Source organism: Thermothelomyces heterothallicus, assembly GCF_042370625.1.
Source record: "Thermothelomyces heterothallicus CBS 202.75 unplaced genomic scaffold P884_scaffold_32, whole genome shotgun sequence".
NCBI classification, from domain to species: domain Eukaryota; kingdom Fungi; phylum Ascomycota; class Sordariomycetes; order Sordariales; family Chaetomiaceae; genus Thermothelomyces; species Thermothelomyces heterothallicus.
The window spans coordinates 128,531-146,544 of NW_027192593.1; the positions used below are offsets into that span (position 1 = coordinate 128,531).

General features: G+C 47.1%; 2 protein-coding genes across 2 annotated transcripts; one reads left to right on the forward strand and one right to left on the reverse strand.

Moving 5' to 3' along the window:
* Window positions 1–248: 248 nt before the first annotated feature.
* Window positions 249–2,694, reverse strand: P884DRAFT_302999 (uncharacterized protein; the record flags this gene model as incomplete). Its single annotated transcript, XM_069444992.1, has 3 exons — window positions 249–809; window positions 885–1,038; window positions 2,603–2,694. 3 exons carry the CDS (start codon window positions 2,692–2,694, stop codon window positions 249–251), a joined length of 807 nt encoding a protein of 268 aa, XP_069294097.1.
* On the forward strand, window positions 2,563–3,457 carry P884DRAFT_264335 (uncharacterized protein). The gene is made up of 2 exons (XM_069441840.1): window positions 2,563–2,822; window positions 2,882–3,457. The coding sequence occupies exon 2, from the start codon at window positions 2,926–2,928 to the stop codon at window positions 3,118–3,120; it is 195 nt and encodes a 64-aa protein (XP_069294098.1). The 5' UTR covers window positions 2,563–2,822; window positions 2,882–2,925; the 3' UTR covers window positions 3,121–3,457.
* The last annotated feature ends 14,557 nt before the right edge of the window (window positions 3,458–18,014 follow it).

Consider the following 18,014-nt stretch of genomic DNA (forward strand, 5'->3'; position numbering starts at 1 on the left):
GTAATTAGGAGGACCCTTCAGAGACCAAGGGTGATGACGTTTAAGCTCGGAAAAAGCAAGGTCAAAGCCACTCGTTTCCTGCGAGGCTGATGAATGATTATTACCTGATTATGGTAGGTACCTGATGAGGGTACGAATTATTATGAAATGGATGGAAGTAACGTGGTAAAAATGTAAGAAGTTAGGAAACACCAGGTTCTTAGATACTTTCAACCCATTCTCTGAGCTCACCGTGAATGGTAAGCAAACTACTCTTGGCCGTCATTGTCATCGTCGTCGCTGTCGTTGATGCCATCATGTTCAAAACCATAATCTTCGTCCTCTTCGTCCTCTTCGTCCTCCTCGTCCTCTTCGTCCTCTGCGTCCTCTTCGTCCTCTTCCTGGTCACTGCTCGAGATTTCTCCGTCATCATCATCCATATACGCCGTCGCCGCCGGCTTCGGCCAGTCGACGCTCCGGCCCCCGGGCTCCTCGACCCAGATCCGACCGTACTTTGCCCGCACGATGGAGCCGCGGTCGGTCGCGATCCACGAGTGGTCAGGACCGGTGTAGAACAGGGCCGACTGCGATCCGTCCTCGTTCTTAACTAGGAGCTGGACGGTGCGCGCCCCCGCCATACCGGCGTACCCGCTGATCTGCGTGTACATATCAATCCAGTCCCTGTTGATGACGCGATGGAAGTTGCCGTCGGGGATCCTGATGGAGGCGCGGTTGATCTCCTCGTTAGCTTTGCGGGCCGCGCGCGTAATGTCCGCGATCTCCGTTGCCTTTCTCGACCCCGCAACGCCAGTGGCCGTGGCGAGCGCCCCCTAGTTCTTGAGGCAGAGGGCGAGCTGTGAGATCGACTTTAGCCTTCCCCCCGCCTTTATCCCCTGCAAGGCGACCCCGAGCTCGCCAACCCCGACGGCTATCAGAGCGGTGTCGACGGCGATGTCGACGATGGCCCAGTGCAGGTTGGGCGAAGTCAGGACATAAATGTCCTCGCCGCTGTTGTTGGCGATATGAACTTGTTGGCTCGTCATGGCGGACCGGGTCGCGCTTGCTATGGTCAGCAAAAGGGGAAGAGGCACAGGGAAGGAATGACTAACCCGAAGTTTGCGATGGGAAGGATTGACGTACTGAGTTGAGGAAACGACCTAACAAAGCTGAGATTGGAGCTCCGAACCCCGGCTTAATCGTCTGCTGTCAATGCCAAGGCGGCGGTCTAGGGCGGGCTGCAGTACCTTCTTCACAGAGGGTCGTGTGTGATAGGTAAGGTAAGTAGCTAGGCAAGGTAAGTAGGTAGGCTTGGGGATGTGTAGAGGTTGAGCTTCTAAGGTCATTGATCGTGCTTCTTGTGAAGTTTTTCGAGACCTGCGGTCCTTAAGTGGCACCTACTTTGGATATCTAGGTTAATTATATAATTACCCATGTAGCACAAAGAAAAAAGAAGAGAAAAAAAAAGAAAAACAACTCAGCCCTGGGCCATTCTGCAGTCGATGCGTTGGGCCGCAACTTCAAGTGTCCGACATCAAGCACCCTTCCAGGAGGCATATTGATTATGTCGAGGCGAACCCAATATTGTACAAACGTAGATGTGTACATACCTCACTGGCGCCTTTGGGTTCAACTCGGCAGCGCCAACGGGGTTGCGCCTTGTGATTGAGCCGTGTCAGTGCATCAGGCTCCGAAGAGCCCAACTTGAGCTGCTGCAAGATGATGAAATACTTGATGGGGAAAGGATCGGTGGACGATGTGTCTGAAAGAGTGGCGGACAAGACACTGGACTTTGCATTTACCACAGAGAACCTACATTTCTCCAGCTAGAAGTCCGCTGTGTATACGGATTATATCTGTAATACGCCGAAGAATTATTAATTAAATGGGCAATCAGGCAGCAACCGCTGAAAATCTCACCATGCCACAAACACTCCAGACGGTAGCCGGGAGTATCATCGCCTACCGTGCTCGGGTCAATCAAAATACAGACGTTTTTATTTTGTTTTTTTTTTTTTTTTTTTTTTTTTTGATGAAGAGTGCGTGAGTGATGACAAGCTGGAGACGAGAGATACTGTCAGAAGCGTTGGGCTTCTGAGACACTCGCACCGAGCCAGCCGCGCGCTGAGGCACGGTTGCTAAACGTATTGACCGTTTCCTTTGTCTAAGTATATATAGTGCTCTTTTTTCCTCTTTCTTAGGTATTAGCCTACTCCTTACAAGGAACTTTATTGAACCTTCGAAGCCACCGTAACACAGCCTCCTTCTGCTGTTCGAGTCTTCCAACTGCGTTTGACAGATGTTTACAGATGAGGGGTCTCTCAGCTCCTCCATAGAAAAGAGGGATAATATGGCAAGCTTAGCGGGAGAGATGAATCGTTATTGTTCCATGAGAGAGGGAACGAAGTAAGGGAACTACATAGGTTCGCCGAAAAAGGAATGACTAAATAAATAATGTCTTGCGTACTGGCGGGGTAAATGCAGAGCTTGTTGGATATTGGCTAATTAGACACACGTAAAATCCACTTCCTTAACTCCCATGCCTATGACCTCTCCATCCATGATCCCATGCATGTAACAAGCACCAATGAACCGATACCCTCCCTCCTCCCTCCGCAAAGCATACGGTGTCTTGCCACCCTTCAGAACATAGATCAAATTTCCATCCTGGATCGTCTCCGGCGCCGTTCCGATATATCCCTTCTCAGTCCGAAGCATCTTACCCACTCACTATGTTCGTCGACACTGGCTTCTCTCGACATTGCCAGCATTGCCCTCTATCACGGTAGCGAAGGCCGAATGGCCCGCCTATGGCAAGGTCTTTCAGAACGTTTTGGTGGTATATGGTGTGCCCGCCCGTATCATTTTTAAGGATAACACATTGACGGCTGGAGGGTTTGGGTAGGCTCCTCGTTCGTTACTCAATGCGGCCGCTTCATCCGGTTTAACATGGACGCCAAACTACTTAGGTTCAAAACCGCGCGTCTAGGTACCGGCTCCAGTCTAGGTATTCCTACACTGGAGGGCCTTCGTATGCGCTTCCCCGGGTGTCGGATACAAGCGCAGCCGTTAGTCGCTGGCCTTGATTTACATCCCTGGCGCGGTATCCTGAAGCTTCCCCTTCGAGGACCGAGTATATCTTAAGCACAAAGAAACGGGTCAGTGGCGAAGTGTGAACGACTGGGAGCGAGGTCAGGCGTCTTTGGTGTTGTCTGAGGACGAGATGACAGACTGGTATCGAAAGGCTGACGATCCTATCTGTGACGGGATCGATGCGGGGCGGGCAATGCGACCCTGTGGCCGGGTTTGGGCGCCCTTATAGCTTACCATCCTAGCCGTGGTTCCCTAACGGGAGCCGGTTCTCCGTTTTGGTTCCGATAGACCCTGATCCACAACACAACCGTCAGCATTAATTAGCGCTCTCACAGTTCATCACGACATGTATCCGAGTCACTTAGTCTCCTTAAAAAATATATCGACTGCCGCTGAACTCACCCGCGTTGAGCTATACGTACACAAGAATCGGCTCTTGCTCTTCTACCCCATCTCCGATGCCGAGGCCTTCATAGTCGATAGCCTTAGGATGTTAACGGGCAGAATCGCCGTCGAGGATGTTAACAGGGAAGCTCGGGGCTATCGATGACCGGGAAAGTTGCGAGTACAAGGCCGCACTTGAGAATGTAAGAAACAGAATAAAGACCACTATGCTTAAGTTCTAGGAATCAACGTCTTCTTTTGTATCTGCAGTGTCATAGGTATTTGGGCCAAACATAAAAGAGGTTATCTAGGTTGTTATTATTATTATTATTAGTCCTACACCGCTATACTAATAAGCATACCAGAGCCTCTCTAGTTATATACAAAGGAAACCGTACCTAATAAGCCGGATAAAAACCTCTATCCCTCCTTCAGCACCCGATCCGGAATACTAATACACTATAAAGAAAAGGAGAAGTAGCTAGAACAGCCCTAAAGAGGCCTTCCCTCCCGGTCTAGCCTCCTCGTAAGGCGGTATTCCAGGAGCCTCCCTAGGTCTATTAGCTACTATAGAACCCTCCTTGCTAAACGATGGTTATAGGCCCCTATACCCTATAAAACAAGGTCTAGGTCCCTTTATAACCATATTTCCTAAGGTTCCTATGTTTGGCTTCTTAGTAGGTTTAGGTATTATATAACTAGGTGCTCTATAGTCTCCCTCCCCTAGCTATAGGTATAGTAAGGGGTACTAACCCCTAGGACTTAAACCTTAAAAAGAAAGTTATAGAGGCTAATAGCCCTTATATAGGCCTATACTAGTAGGGAGCTCTAGGCCTTTGTTAGGCCCTAGTACCTTTATAGGCCCTCCCCTATAAAAACTAGACATAGGGGGTCCTTATTAGATATATACTATATCCTCCTACCGGCTTAGTCGGCCCTCTAGTAGTTACTCTAGCTAGCTACTATAGCTAGTTCTATAGCCTATAGCCTTCCTTATAAGGTCTATAGGGGGGGTTAACCCCCTCTATAGCCCTCCTAAACCTACTATTAGACTATCGACCTTGTTACCTCTAGGGCTATAGGCTTTAGCTCTTAGCCCCTTGCCTTAGTCTTTCTCTTCTAGAACCTCTAGCTAAGCCTATTATAGGCCTATTAGATAAGAGCCTTTATAGGGACCTAGGAGGCTCCTAGGCCTGCCCTAGTCTATAGGAGTAGCTAGTCGAGTTTAGCTTCGAAGTCAGCTAGCCTCTTATTAAGGTAGAGGTCAAGGGGTAGTACCTAGGCCTCTATTTTAAGGTAGTAGATAGGGGTAGCCTTATAGGCCCTAGTAACTACCTAAAGGGCCTTATACTAGGCCTTTAATAGTTCCTTAGTAGGGCCTTCTAGCTTACCCCCTAGCTTAGTAGGCTTATAGAAGTTTAAGGCCCTATAAGTTAGGTGTCACGGAAATATACATACAGATGCCGCCTAGGCCACCGGCACAGACAGACCAATCAAGCCGAAGGAACGGAAGGGCCAATTATAACATGAGAAGCGCTATAATCACTGCGCTTACCAGTGATCAGGGTAAACACTACTATACGATCACTAACGATCACCATGATTAGGAGTGATCACCAGGGTTATATATACATGTAGATAGTCACTCGTTACGGTAGACTCTAGAGTTCACCAGTGATAGCAACCGCCCTCATAATTACAGTACTTCTAGTAGTATCGCACTATTATAAGAGATAACTCTGTTGTTATAAACCCTTTGGCTTTACCGAATCCCTCAGACGACCTATACACTTGTCCCACATCACTCACCTTCGTCTAAACCCTTTCAGAAGAAGTCTGAGTTGGGTTCGTCACACGTTGCTATCACTCCCTTTGTTCTGTCATAGTTCAGAACGGAGGTGACTTCGACCTCGACATCGATATAGCTACCAATGTTACGGCCGAACAGCTGCTCGCCTAGCTTGGTCAACTCTAGTAGCGAATCTAGGAGTTAGACCAGAGAGACAAGGCTGCTCAAGCTCGAATCAAGGAACTCGAGAACGGCGAAAAGCACTCGTAGAAACTGGTCAACGAGGCCTACGCCAAAATCAAGGCGCTCGAGACTGCCAAAGCAAGCTACATCAAGATCGAACCACCTGGCAAATACGGAGGAACCAAGGAAGATCTCGCAGGGTTCTTAACAAACCTCCGATCCTACTTCCGGCTTAATAACAACAAGTTTCCGGACGACAAAGCCAAAGTCCTCTATATAGCTACAAGATTGGAGGGCAAGGTGTGACGAACCCGACTCAGACTTCTTCTGAAAGGGTTCAGACGAAGGTGAACGGTGCGGGACAAGTGTACAAGTCGTCTGAGGGATTCGGTGAAGCCAAAGGGTTCACAACAACAGAGTTGTCTCTTCACAGTAGTACGATACTGTTAGGAGTATTGTGATGTGAGGAATGCGTGTTGCGTTACTATCACTGGTGAACTCCAGAGTCCACCAGAACGAGTGACTATCTACATATATATATAACCTTGGTGATCACTCCCGATCACGGTAATCGTGAGTGATCGTATAGTAGTGATCACCCTGATCACTGGTGAGCGCAGTGATCACAGCGCTTCTCATGTTATGATTGGCCCTTCCGTTCCTTCGGCTTGATTGGTCTGTCTATGCCGGTGGCCTAGGCGGCATCTGTATACATATTTCCGTGACACGATGCCCCTCCTTCAAGGCTTTCGACCCAAAAGCCCTCTTTTGGCCGTTTCAAATAGCGCCAACATCCCTTGCGGTCCTTGTACGTATTTTTCTCCTTAGTTCCTTGTTATCCTTTGCGCTATTAACTATACCATCTAACGTACGCAGGTCCTAAGTATCTATTCGTCATAAGTGTCTAGCTTAGTTTATTTCCGATCACGGGTTCGTAGTGATGGCGTGTTCCCATTGCGCAGAGTACAACCGAGTGTGCAAAATGATTGAAAAATCTCGTCGCTGCGAGGCTTGCGTGCGTTGGGGTCATGCTTACGATGGTTCCGGCGTTCCAGTTTCTTCTTGTAGGTTCTCGTTCCCTCACGGAGGTACGTCGCTAATCGCAGCGCAGTAGATCGTATTATACGTGAGCAACGTCATTTGAAGGCTAAAGAAAAAGAGGCCGAAGCCTTGCTACGAGAATACCAACGCAAAGCTTCTAAGGCGTTGGCCTGTTTGACTCGGGTTCATAAGCAACGAGAGTTTTTGGTAGAGAAGGGGGCAGACATAGTTACGCGGGGTTTGTCGAATCTAGACGAATTAGAGGCGGTAGAGCAACAGGAATCGGAGGCCGTTCTAGACGTACAGCTTAACGGTAGCGTCAACGTTATTAACTAGGGTGCCGTCTTCGATTTTGCCCTAGGTTCGTCTTTAGCCAATCCGGGTTCTGCCGATGGAACCGCTCGAGTTTCTTAGGGCAGTTCAGGTTCTTGACTAGTTCCTATAAGTTGTCTTCTGGTCTAAAATCAAGCCATTTAACCAGGTACTGTAGTTCCCCGTTAATAATACGTAAATCCAGAATTTCTTTGACGTCCCATTCTTCCTCTTCGTCTTCCGCTTCGATGTTCGTGGCGATTTTGGCGTTCTTCGGCGCTGGTTCGAGAAGTAAAATATAAAAAACGTTCGTCTGTAGTCGCATAGATGACGGTAACGATAGTTGGTAGTTAGATGTCGAAATTCGTTCTTTAATAACGAAGGGTCTGACCTTCTTAAAGTCTAGCTTCGTGCTTGGTCGTTTGGTTCGCAGGTTCCGTACGATCAGATAGACTTTGTCTCCCCTCTCTAGGCAAGGTCCCTCGAGCCTATACTTGTCGTAGTGGTTCTTCATTCTGGTTCTAACAAACTCGAGTTCCTTTTTGAGTTTCTCGTGTAGTACGTGCATCTGCTCTGCTTTAACTGCCGCTCTTGGCACTGTAACCTCTGGTCCTTGCCTAAGGTCTGCTTCATATCCGTAGTTCGCGAAGAACGGTGTGACTTTGGTCGTTTCCGTTGGCGTTGTGTTATAAGCGAGTTATACTGTTGGCAACAGCATGACCCAGTTGTCTTGTTAGTAGTTGACGTAGGAACGGAGGTATTGCTCGACAACTTGGTTCAGTCGTTCCGTTTGTCCGTCAGTCTGCGGGTGATATGCCGTTGACAGTTTACTGTTAACGCCCAATCGTTGCATTAACGCTTGCCAAAACTTCGATGCGAACTTGGTGTCTCTGTCGGTGATCCATTCTTATGGCCAAGCGTACACTGATGCAACTTGCCGGTAGATCACGTCTGCCAGCTATTCAGCTGTCTAGGACTCCTTATAGGGAAAGAAGTATGCCCATTTAGTCAGGTGATCTACTATAGTGAGAATACTGTCATAGATCACTCCTATAGCCGTATCCTTGGATTCTAGTAGTTTCGTGATAAAGTCCATCGTGACTAAACTCCATAGTTTGTTAGCTATTGGCAGTAGCTAAAGTAGCCCGTACGGCTTATATCGTACTATCTTGCTTCGATTGCAGATGTCGTAGCTCCGTACGACTTCCTTGACTCTTGCCGTTAATTATAGAAAGTCGTAGTGTTTCTTGACTTGTACGACAGTCTTCGTGACTCCTTTGTGTCCTCCGAGTTTCGACTCGTGGAGTTCTCGAATCATTTGTAGCTATTGGTCTTTATCGTAGATATACGCTTTGCCTCGGTACCAGAGTTTCCCATCTTTTTCTTCCACTTCGCTAGGTACCACTAGTCCAGGTGCTGCTTAATATTATGCCTCGTTAATCCTTTCTTCTCGAAAGATTGCGCAACATTCTAGGAACGAGTCAAGTGGATCATCTTCTACAGGTGTCTACGTTTCGTAATGCAGCGTTCCGTCTATTCGTTCCTTGAACAACGGTAGCGTTGTTTCCGTTCGTCCTTCCGTGTGATCCGTTCGTCGGCTTAAAGCGTCCGCTCGTACGTTTTCTTTGCCTTTCTTGTAGCGGATCTCAAAGTTGAATTCCGCGAGGAATTCTACCCATCGTATTTGTCGTCCGTTAAGCTCCTTCGTCGTCGTGAAGTACCGCAGATTCTTGTGATCCGTGTACACTTGTACTGGTTCGATCGTACCGCTAAGATATAGTCGCCATTCCTTAAAAGCTTCGACAATCGCAAGTAGTTCCTTGTCATAGATTAGATAGTTGAGACGCGGTCCGTTGAGCTTCTTTGAAAAGAAGGCTATAGGATGTAGCTTCCCTTGCTCGTCTCGTTATCCTAACTGTCCTCCGATAGCATAGTCTGAAGCGTCTGTTTCTACCTCGAATAGCTTCTTGGGGTCTGGTAGTACTAGCACTAGATCCTTGGTAATGGCGTCGCGAATCTATGTAAATGCTTGCTCGTGTCGCTCTTCCCATTAGAACTTAGCGTTCTTCTTGGTAAGTTCGTACAATAATCGTACAATTGCTCCAAAGTTCCTAATGAACATCCGGTAGAAGTTTACAAACCCGATGAAACTTCGTACTTCTATAACTGTCGTCGGTCGTAGCTAGTTCTTGATGGCTTCAACCTTTAAAGGTTCCATCCGAATTTGTCCTAAGGATATCTCGTATCCCAAAAATACCGTCTTCCTAACGTAGAATTCGCTCTTTTCCTTGTTAACTAATAGCTTGTACACGTGTAATGCGTCTAGCACTACTCTTACATGCTTCCGGTGTTCGTCTATCGTCTTAGAGAAGATAAGTATATCGTCGAGATAATATACTGTAAATTTGTCGAGAAAGGGTCGGATAGCTTGATCAATCAGGGCTTAGAACGTTACCAGCGCGTTCGTAAGTCCAAATAGCATGACAAGGTACTCGTAGTAGCCATAGGGTGTCCTAAAGGCCGTTTTCCACTCGTCGCCTTCTTTGATCCGTATATAGTTATAGGCCGATAGCAAGTCAAGACACGTAAAATATTAGGCTCCTGCCAACTGATCTCAGAGCCGTGAGATTAACGGTAACGGGTATCGATTCTTTACAGTCTATTCGTTAAGTTGCCAATAGTCGACGCATAGCCGTAGCTTTCCATCTTTCTTAGGCACAAACAGGATTAAATAGCCTGCTAGCGATGTCGACAGGCGGATATATCCTCTTCGAAGGTTCTCCTCCAGATATCGCTTGAGTTCTTCGTTCTGCATCTGGCTTATATAGTAGATCTTGAAGAACTTCAGTCGTGCTCCTTCCTTAAGCTTGATCTCGTGATCCCATAGGCCGTATTCCGGTAATCCTTCCAGATGCTTCGGTTCGAATGCTAGGTGTCCTTCGTACTCCCTCGGTACTTCCCTAGTCTTGTCTCGTTTCTCGGTTTTCTGATAGTATGCGAATTTGGTCCCGTCTATGGCGATGCTAGTGATTTCTCCTGTCTCAACCCATTACTCCAATTGCAGTGCTCCGCATTCGTCAATAGAGAGAACAGCTATCGGCGGTTTAGCTCGTTCCTCCTGTCGCAACGTCGGTGTCGTTATGCCGCTTCTTCCAGAGTCCGTAGTGGTCTGTCTGCCACTGCCCGTCTCTTACGGTGGATCCGTAGGACATGCCTTCCCTTGAGTATCGTCTATTTGCGATCCTTGCGCGCTCCCTATCTCGCTAGTCGAATACGACTCCGTTCAGGGTCACAGGTGGCCACCATTCTTCTAGCTAATGTCCGGGTCGTAGTCTTTATACTATAGTAGTCCTAGTATTATGTCCTTGTCGTCGCCTATGTCTATAATGCTAAATACGACTACTATAGTCTTTCCTGCTATAGTGATGTCGATCGGTTCGGTCTCCCTACGTACCTATTACGTCGGGAATAGCCCTTTGACTATACCATGCTTCCGTTTCATCCTCCAGGGTATCCGTAGCTGATTCACAAGTGTTGGCGAAATCAGGTTCATCTCTGCTCTACTGTCCACTAGTATGAGCATTTTATACTACTTCCATTATACCGTTATCTATAGTCGCTTGTCTTACCATCGTCGTCCAAAGATTGTAGCGATTTCCTATGTTTCTACCGGGAGGTCTCGATATAGTGGTCTCTTGCGCCAGTTCCTCCTGTACTGCGCTACCACTCGCCGCTGTGTGGGCGTTAATGGTTTTCGGGCCCCTCGAAGGGCCCTGACCCGTTTCCCAGGTCAGTGCTGACCTCTCCGATTGTTCGGCTAATAGCGGCTTCGTCGATCATACTCATTTCCGTAAGCCATTAAGTGCTTACAGCTTCCCACCATTGGGTCCGTTCTGCTTTCCGTCGTACAGTCCATAGCTTCATCTAAAGCTCCCAAATTCGCGACTTCTTTTCATCCACGTAATAGAGACAATCGTTACTCTAACATAAGTCCCATATATCTCGTCCTGTTCCGTAGTGCCTAGGCCAGGCTCGTCTTAGAACTACCGTGATGCCTTCTAGACTCCGGGTTTCGATCTTCCAGAGTAATTTGGCCGCTCTATTTCCCGCGTCATAGACCCATTCTACAGGGCGTAAACTTCCGTCCCTGTTTTCCTGTCGGGTCGGCCAGTGATTGTTTTCGAACTTGTCACGGAAGTGGTATCGGCATTCGTATGCCATACACTGGAACCAGGGCACTTGTATGTATGCCTTATGTCGAGGGTATAGTCGCGTGGCGTCGCCTAGAAGATATTAGAATTCTTTTCCGAATCCTTCCCACTGTACATAGACCGTAGGTGCCCCGATGCTAAGGTAGGAATGTTTCTTCCAGTAGCTTTCCCACGTACGTTCGTCTTTTCCGCGGTTTACGTGTATAAACTAGTACTCCGGGTTCCGTACGTCGTGGCTAAGTTGCTAATTATTAAAGTGCGCGGTGTAACTGTCGGGTCTATCGTACGTCACGGGCTATTCCCCTTTAATGGTTTCTACGATACGTCGGAGTTCCCTCATTTCGTCCCTCATCTCGTTACTCTACTAGGCGAGTCGAGTCAGGCGTCTATCTCGTTCGCGTAACTCCGTATTGAGCCGGAAGACTTCGTTACGGTACCATTCGATCCGTTCCTAAAGGAACAAGATATTCGGTCCGGGTCGGTCGACTCCTTAGGTGTCAGTTGTCCACGATCTATCCCATCTCTGCGTGACTGTAAAACCCCACTGCCTCAAGGCTAGGAGAATCGAAATCGGTGGCGCGTACTCCCCTGCCGTATCCTATTCGGCAATGCCTGTCTCGGGGTCTATAGTAACCAGTTCGGAGTACGGCGTCTGTTCGTCTTCGCCGTTGTTATCGTGTTCGAGACTGTCCGTGTCACTGTCCCTTTCTTTGTAGCTCGTAGCTACTACTTCGACGACGTCCTTGGTTTCGTCGATGACCGTAGTTTCCTTTCCTGGGACTGGTTTCCAATCTTTCTTCGGGCTTCGACATTCTCGCTTGTAGTGTCCTTTCTTTCCGTAGTTGTAGCAGGTGGCGTTAGACTTATCTTTAGCTATCTTCTTCTTGTCCTGCTTCTATGCTACGTCTACATCTATAGCTCTGGGGTACGTCCCGTACGAGGTGCTGACGTACGCTCGCTTTTTCTTATCGTTAGCCTTAACCGTGGTTCCATTCATTCGACCTCGTTTCTGCTGTTCCTATATATAGAGCCGATTGTCGATTCTGATGGCCTGTGCGATGTATTCGTCTAGCGTTTCAGGCCGGTCGTACTTATATAGCTCGTCTTTGACCTTTTCCTTTAAGCCATTATAGAACAGTTACATCAATGCCTCGTTATTAAGCTAAGACTTGAGTATGTCCTATCTAAACTATATAGCGTAGGAGGCTGCTAACTTGGTCTGTCGGAGGTTAGCAAGCCTTTCTTACGCGTGAATCTTCTCGTCTTTGTCGCCAAAGACCTTCCGAAGCTCTTCTTCAAAACGGTCGTAGGATCGAAAGACTGCCTATATAAAGGCGTCTCGGTCGTCCTCGTCTTCCTTAGTGAGGTAGTCGTTCCACGTAGGCTCGAACCATCTAAGCGCCTTGCCCTCTAGTCTCGTAGCTACGTAGAGGACTTTGGCTTTGTCGTCCGGAAACTTGTTATCATTGAGCCGGAAGTAGGATCGGAGGTTTGTCAAAAACCCTACGAGATCCTCCTTGGTTCCTCTGTATTTGCTAGGTAGTTCGATCTTGATACGGCTTACTTTGGCAGTCTCGAGCGCCTTGATTTTGGCGTAGGCCTCGTTGACCAGTTTCTACGAGTGCTTTTCGCCGTTCTCGAGTTCCTTGATTCGAGCTTAAGCAGCCTTATCTCTCTGGTCTAACTCCTGGATTCGCTACTGGAGTTGACCAAGCTAGGCGAGCAGCTGTTCGGCCGTAACGTTGGTAGCCATATCGATGTCAAGGTCGAAGTCACCTCCGTTCTGAACCATAACAGAACAAAGGGAGTGATAATAACGTGTGACGAACCCGACTCAGACTTCTTCTAAAAGGGTTCAGACGAAGGTGAACGGTGCGGGACAAGTGTGCAAGTCGTCTAAGGGATTCGGTGAAGCCAAAGGGTTCACAATAACAGAGTTGTCTCTTCACAGTAGTGCGATGCTGTTAGGAGTACTATGATGTAAGGAATGCGTGTTGCGTTGCTATCACTAGTAAACTCTAGAGTCCACCAGAACGAGTGACTATCTACATGTATATATAACCTTGGTGATTACTCCCGATCACGGTGATCGTAAGTGATCGTATAGTGGTGATCACCCTGATCACTGGTGAGCGTAGTGATTACAGCGCTTCTCATGTTGTAATTGGCCCTTCCGTTCCTTCGGCTTGATTGGTCTGTCTATGCCGGTGGCCTAGGCGGCATCTGCATGCATATTTCCGTGACACAAGGCACTTAGATAGTTCGAACCTACATAGAACGACTACCTCACTAAGGAAGACGAGGACGACCGAGACGCCTTCATATAGGCAGTCTTCTAATCCTATAACCGTTTCAAAGAAGAGCTTCGGAAGGTCTTTAGCGACAAAGACGAGAAGATTTACACGTAAGAAAGGCTTGCTAATCTCTAATAGACCAAGTTAGCAGCCTCCTACGCCGTATAGTTTAGATAGGACATGCTTAAGTCTTAGCTTAACGACGAGGCGTTAATATAACTATTTTATAACGGCTTAAAGGAAAAGGTTAAAGACGAGCTATATAAGTACGACCGGCCTAAAACGCTAGACAAATACATCATATAGGCCATTAGAATCGACGATCGGCTCTATATACGAGAATAGTAGAAATAAGGTCGAATAAACGGAACCACGGTCAAGGCTAACGACAAGAAAAAGCGAGCGTACGTCAGTACCTCGTATAGGACGTATCCCGGAGCTATAGATATAGACGTAGCATAGAAGCAGGACAAGAAGAAGACGGCCAAAGACAAGTCTAACGCTACCTACTATAACTACAGAAAGAAAGGACACTACAAGCGGGAATGTCGAAGCCCGAAGAAAGATTGGAAACCAGTCCTGGGAAAGGAAACTACGGTCATCGACGAAACCAAGGACATCGTCGAAGTAGCAGCCACAAGTTACGAAGATAGGGACAGCGACACGGACAGTCTTAAACACGATAACAACGGCAGAAACGAACAGACGCCGTACTCCGAACTGGTCACTATAGACCCCGAGACAGGCATTGCCAAATGGGATACGGCAGGGGAGTATACGCCACCGATTTCGATTCTCCCAGCCTTGAGGCAGTAGGGTTTTACGGTCACGCAGAGACGGGATAGATCGTAGACGACCGACACCTAAGGAGTCGACCGACCCGGACCGAACATCTTGTTCCTTTAGGAACGGATTAAATGGTACTATAATGAAGTTTTTCGGCTTAATACGGAGTTACGCGAATAAGATAGACGCCTGACTCGACTCGCCTAGTAGAGTGACGAGATAAGGGACGAAATAAGGGAACTCTGACGCATCGTGGAAACCATCAAAGGGGAACAGCCTATAACGTACGATAGACCTAATAGTTATACCGCGTACTTTGACGATTAGCAACTTAGCTATAACGTATGGAACCCGGAGTACCAGTTTATATATATAAACCGCGGAAAAGACAAATGTATATAGGAAAGCTACTAGAAGAAATATTCCTACCTTAGCATTAGGGTACCTATAGTCTATATATAGTAGGAAGGATTTGGAAAAGAATTCTAATATCTTCTAGGCGACGCTACGTAACTATACCCTTGATATAAGGTATACGTACAAATGCCCTGGTTCTAGTATATAGTATACGAATGCCGATACTACTTCCGTGACAAATTCGAAAACAATTACTGGCCGACCCGATAGGAAAACGGGGACAGAAGTTTACGCCCTGTGGAATGGGTCTACAACGCGGGAAATAGAGCGGCCAAATTACTCTAGAAGATCGAAACCCGGAGTCTAGAAGGCATTATAGTAGTTCCGAGACGAGCCTGGCCTAGGCACTACGGAATGGGACGAAACATATAGGACTTATGCTGGAGCAACGATTGTCTCTATCACACGGACGAAAAGAAATCGCGAATTTGGGAGCTTTAGATGAAGCTATAGACTGCACGACGAAAAGCAGAACGGACCTAATGGTGGGAAGCTGCAAGCACTCAATGGCTTACGGAAATAAGAACGATCGACGAAGCCGCTATCAGCCAAACAATCAAAGAGGTTAGCACCGACCTAGGAAACAGGTCAGGGCCCTTCGAGGGGCCCGAAAACCATTAACGCCTATATAGCGGCAAGTGGTAGCGTAGTATAGGAGGAACTAGCGCAAGAGACCACTATATCGAGACCTCCCGGTAGAAATATAGGAAATCGCCGTAATCTTTAGACAACGACGGCAAGACAAGCGACTATAGATAACGGTACAATGGAAGTAGTACAAAATGCTTATACTAGTGGACAGTGGAGCAGAGATAAACCTGATTTCGCCGACACTTGTAAATTAGCTACGAATACCCTAGAGAATGAAACGGAAGTATAGCATAGTCAAAGGGCTATTCCCGACATAATAGGTACGTAGGGAGACCAAACCGATCGATATTACTATAGTAGGGAAGACTATAGCAGTCGTATTTAGCATTGTAGATATAGGCGACGATAAAGACATAATACTAGGACTACCATAGCACGAAGACTACGACCTGGACATTAGCTAGAAGAATGGTAGCTACCTACGACCCCGAACGGAGTTGTATTCGACTAGTGAGATGGGGAGCACGCAAGGATCGCGAATAGACGATGCTCAAGGGAAGGCATGTCCTAAGGATCCACCACAAGAGACAGGCAGTGGCAGACAGACCACTACGGACTCTAGAAGAAGCGGTATAACAACACCGACGTTACGATAGGAGGAACGAGCTGAACCGTTGATAGCTGTTCTCTCCGTTGACGAATGCAGAGCACTGCAATTAGAGCAATAGGTTGAGACAGGAGAAATCGCTAGCATCGCTATAGACAGAACCAAGTTCGTATACTATCAGAAAATAGAGAAACGAGACAAGACTAGGGAAGTACCGAAGGAGTACAAAGGACACCTAGCATTCGAACCAAAGTATCTAGAAGGATTACCAGAACACGGCCTATAGGATCACGAGATCAAGCTCAAGGAAGGAGCACGACTAAAGTTCTTTAAGATCTACTATATAAGCTAGACACAGAACGAAGAACTTAAGCGATATCTGGAGGAGAACCTTCGAAGAGGACATATCCGCCCGTCGACATCGCTAGCAGGCTACCTAATCCTATTTGTGCCTAAGAAAGACGGAAAGCTATGGTTATACGTCGACTATTAGTAACTTAACGAACAGACTGTAAAGAATCGATACCCGTTACCGCTAATCTTACGGCTCTAAGATCAGTTAGCAGGAGCCTAATATTTTACGCGTCTTGACTTGCTATCGGCCTATAACTATATATGGATCAAAGAAGGCGACGAGTGGAAAACGGCCTTTAGGATACCCTATAGCCACTACAAGTACCTCGTCATACCATTCAGACTTACGAACGCGCTAGCAACGTTCCAAGCCCTAATTGATCAAGCTATCCGACCCTTTCTCGACAAATTTACGGTATGTTATCTCGACGATATACTTATCTTCTCCAAGACGATAGACGAACATCAGAAGTACGTAAAAGCAGTGCTAGACGTATTATACGTGTATAAGCTATCAGTCAACAAGGAAAAGAGCAAATTCCACGTCAAGAAGACGGTATTTTTAGGATACGAGATATCCCCAGGACAAATCTAGATAGAACCCTTAAAGGTTAAAGCCATCAAAGATTAGCTATAACCGACATTAGTCACGGAAGTACGAAGTTTCATCGGGTTTACAAACTTCTACCGGATGTTCATCAGGAACTTTGGAGCAATCGTACGACCATTATACGAGCTTACCAAGAAGAACGCTAAGTTCCAATAGGAAGAGCGACACAAGCAAGCATTTACGTAGATTCACGACGCCATCACTAAGGATCTAGTACTGGTACTACCAGACCCCAAGAAGCCATTCGAGGTAGAAACGGACGCTTTAGACTACGCCATCGGAGGACAGTTAGGATAACGAGACGAGCAAGGGAAGCTACATCCTATAGCCTTCTTTTCAAAGAAGCTCGACGGACCACGTCTTAACTATCTAATCTATGATAAGGAACTACTTGCGATTGTCGAAGCTTTTAAGGAATAGCGACTATATCTTAGCGGCACGATCGAACCAGTATAAGTGTATACGGATCACAAGAATCTGCGGTACTTTATAACGACGAAGGAGCTTAACGGACGACAAATACGATAGGCAGAATTCCTCGCGGAATTCAACTTCGAGATCCGCTACAAGAAAGGCAAAGAAAACGCACGAGCGGACGCTTTAAGCCGACGAACGGATCACACGGAAGGACGAACGGAAACAACGCTACCGTTGTTCAAGGAACGAATAGATGGAACGCTACATCACGAAACGTAGACACCTGTGGAAGATAATCCACTTGACTCGTTCCTAGAATGTTGCGCAATCTTTCGAGAAGAAAGGATTAACGAGGCATAATATCAAGCAGCACCTAGACCAGTGGTACCTAGCGAAGTAAAGGAAAAAGATAGGAAACTCTAGTACCGAGGCAAAGCGTATATCCATGACCAAGACCAATAGCTACGAATGATTTGGGAACTCTACGAGTCGAAACTCGGAGGACACAAAGGAGTCACGAAGACTGTCGCACAAGTCAAGAAACACTACGACTTTCTATAATTAACGGCACGAGTCAAGGAAGTCGTACGAAGCTACGACATCTGTAATCGAAGCAAGACGGCACGATATAAGCTGTACGGGCTACTTTAGCCACTGCCAACAGCTGACAAACTATAGAGTTTAGTTACGATAGACTTCATTACGAAACTGCTAGAATCCAAGGACACGGCCATAGGAGTAATCTACGATAGTATTCTTACTATAGTAGATCGCCTGACTAAATGGGTATACTTCTTTCCCTACAAGGAGTCCTGGATAGCTAAATAGCTAGCAGATATGATCTATCGGCAAGTTATATTAGTGTACGCTTGGCTGCAAGAATGGATCACCGATAGAGACACCAAGTTCGTATCGAAGTTTTAGCAAGCGTTAATGTAACGATTAGGCA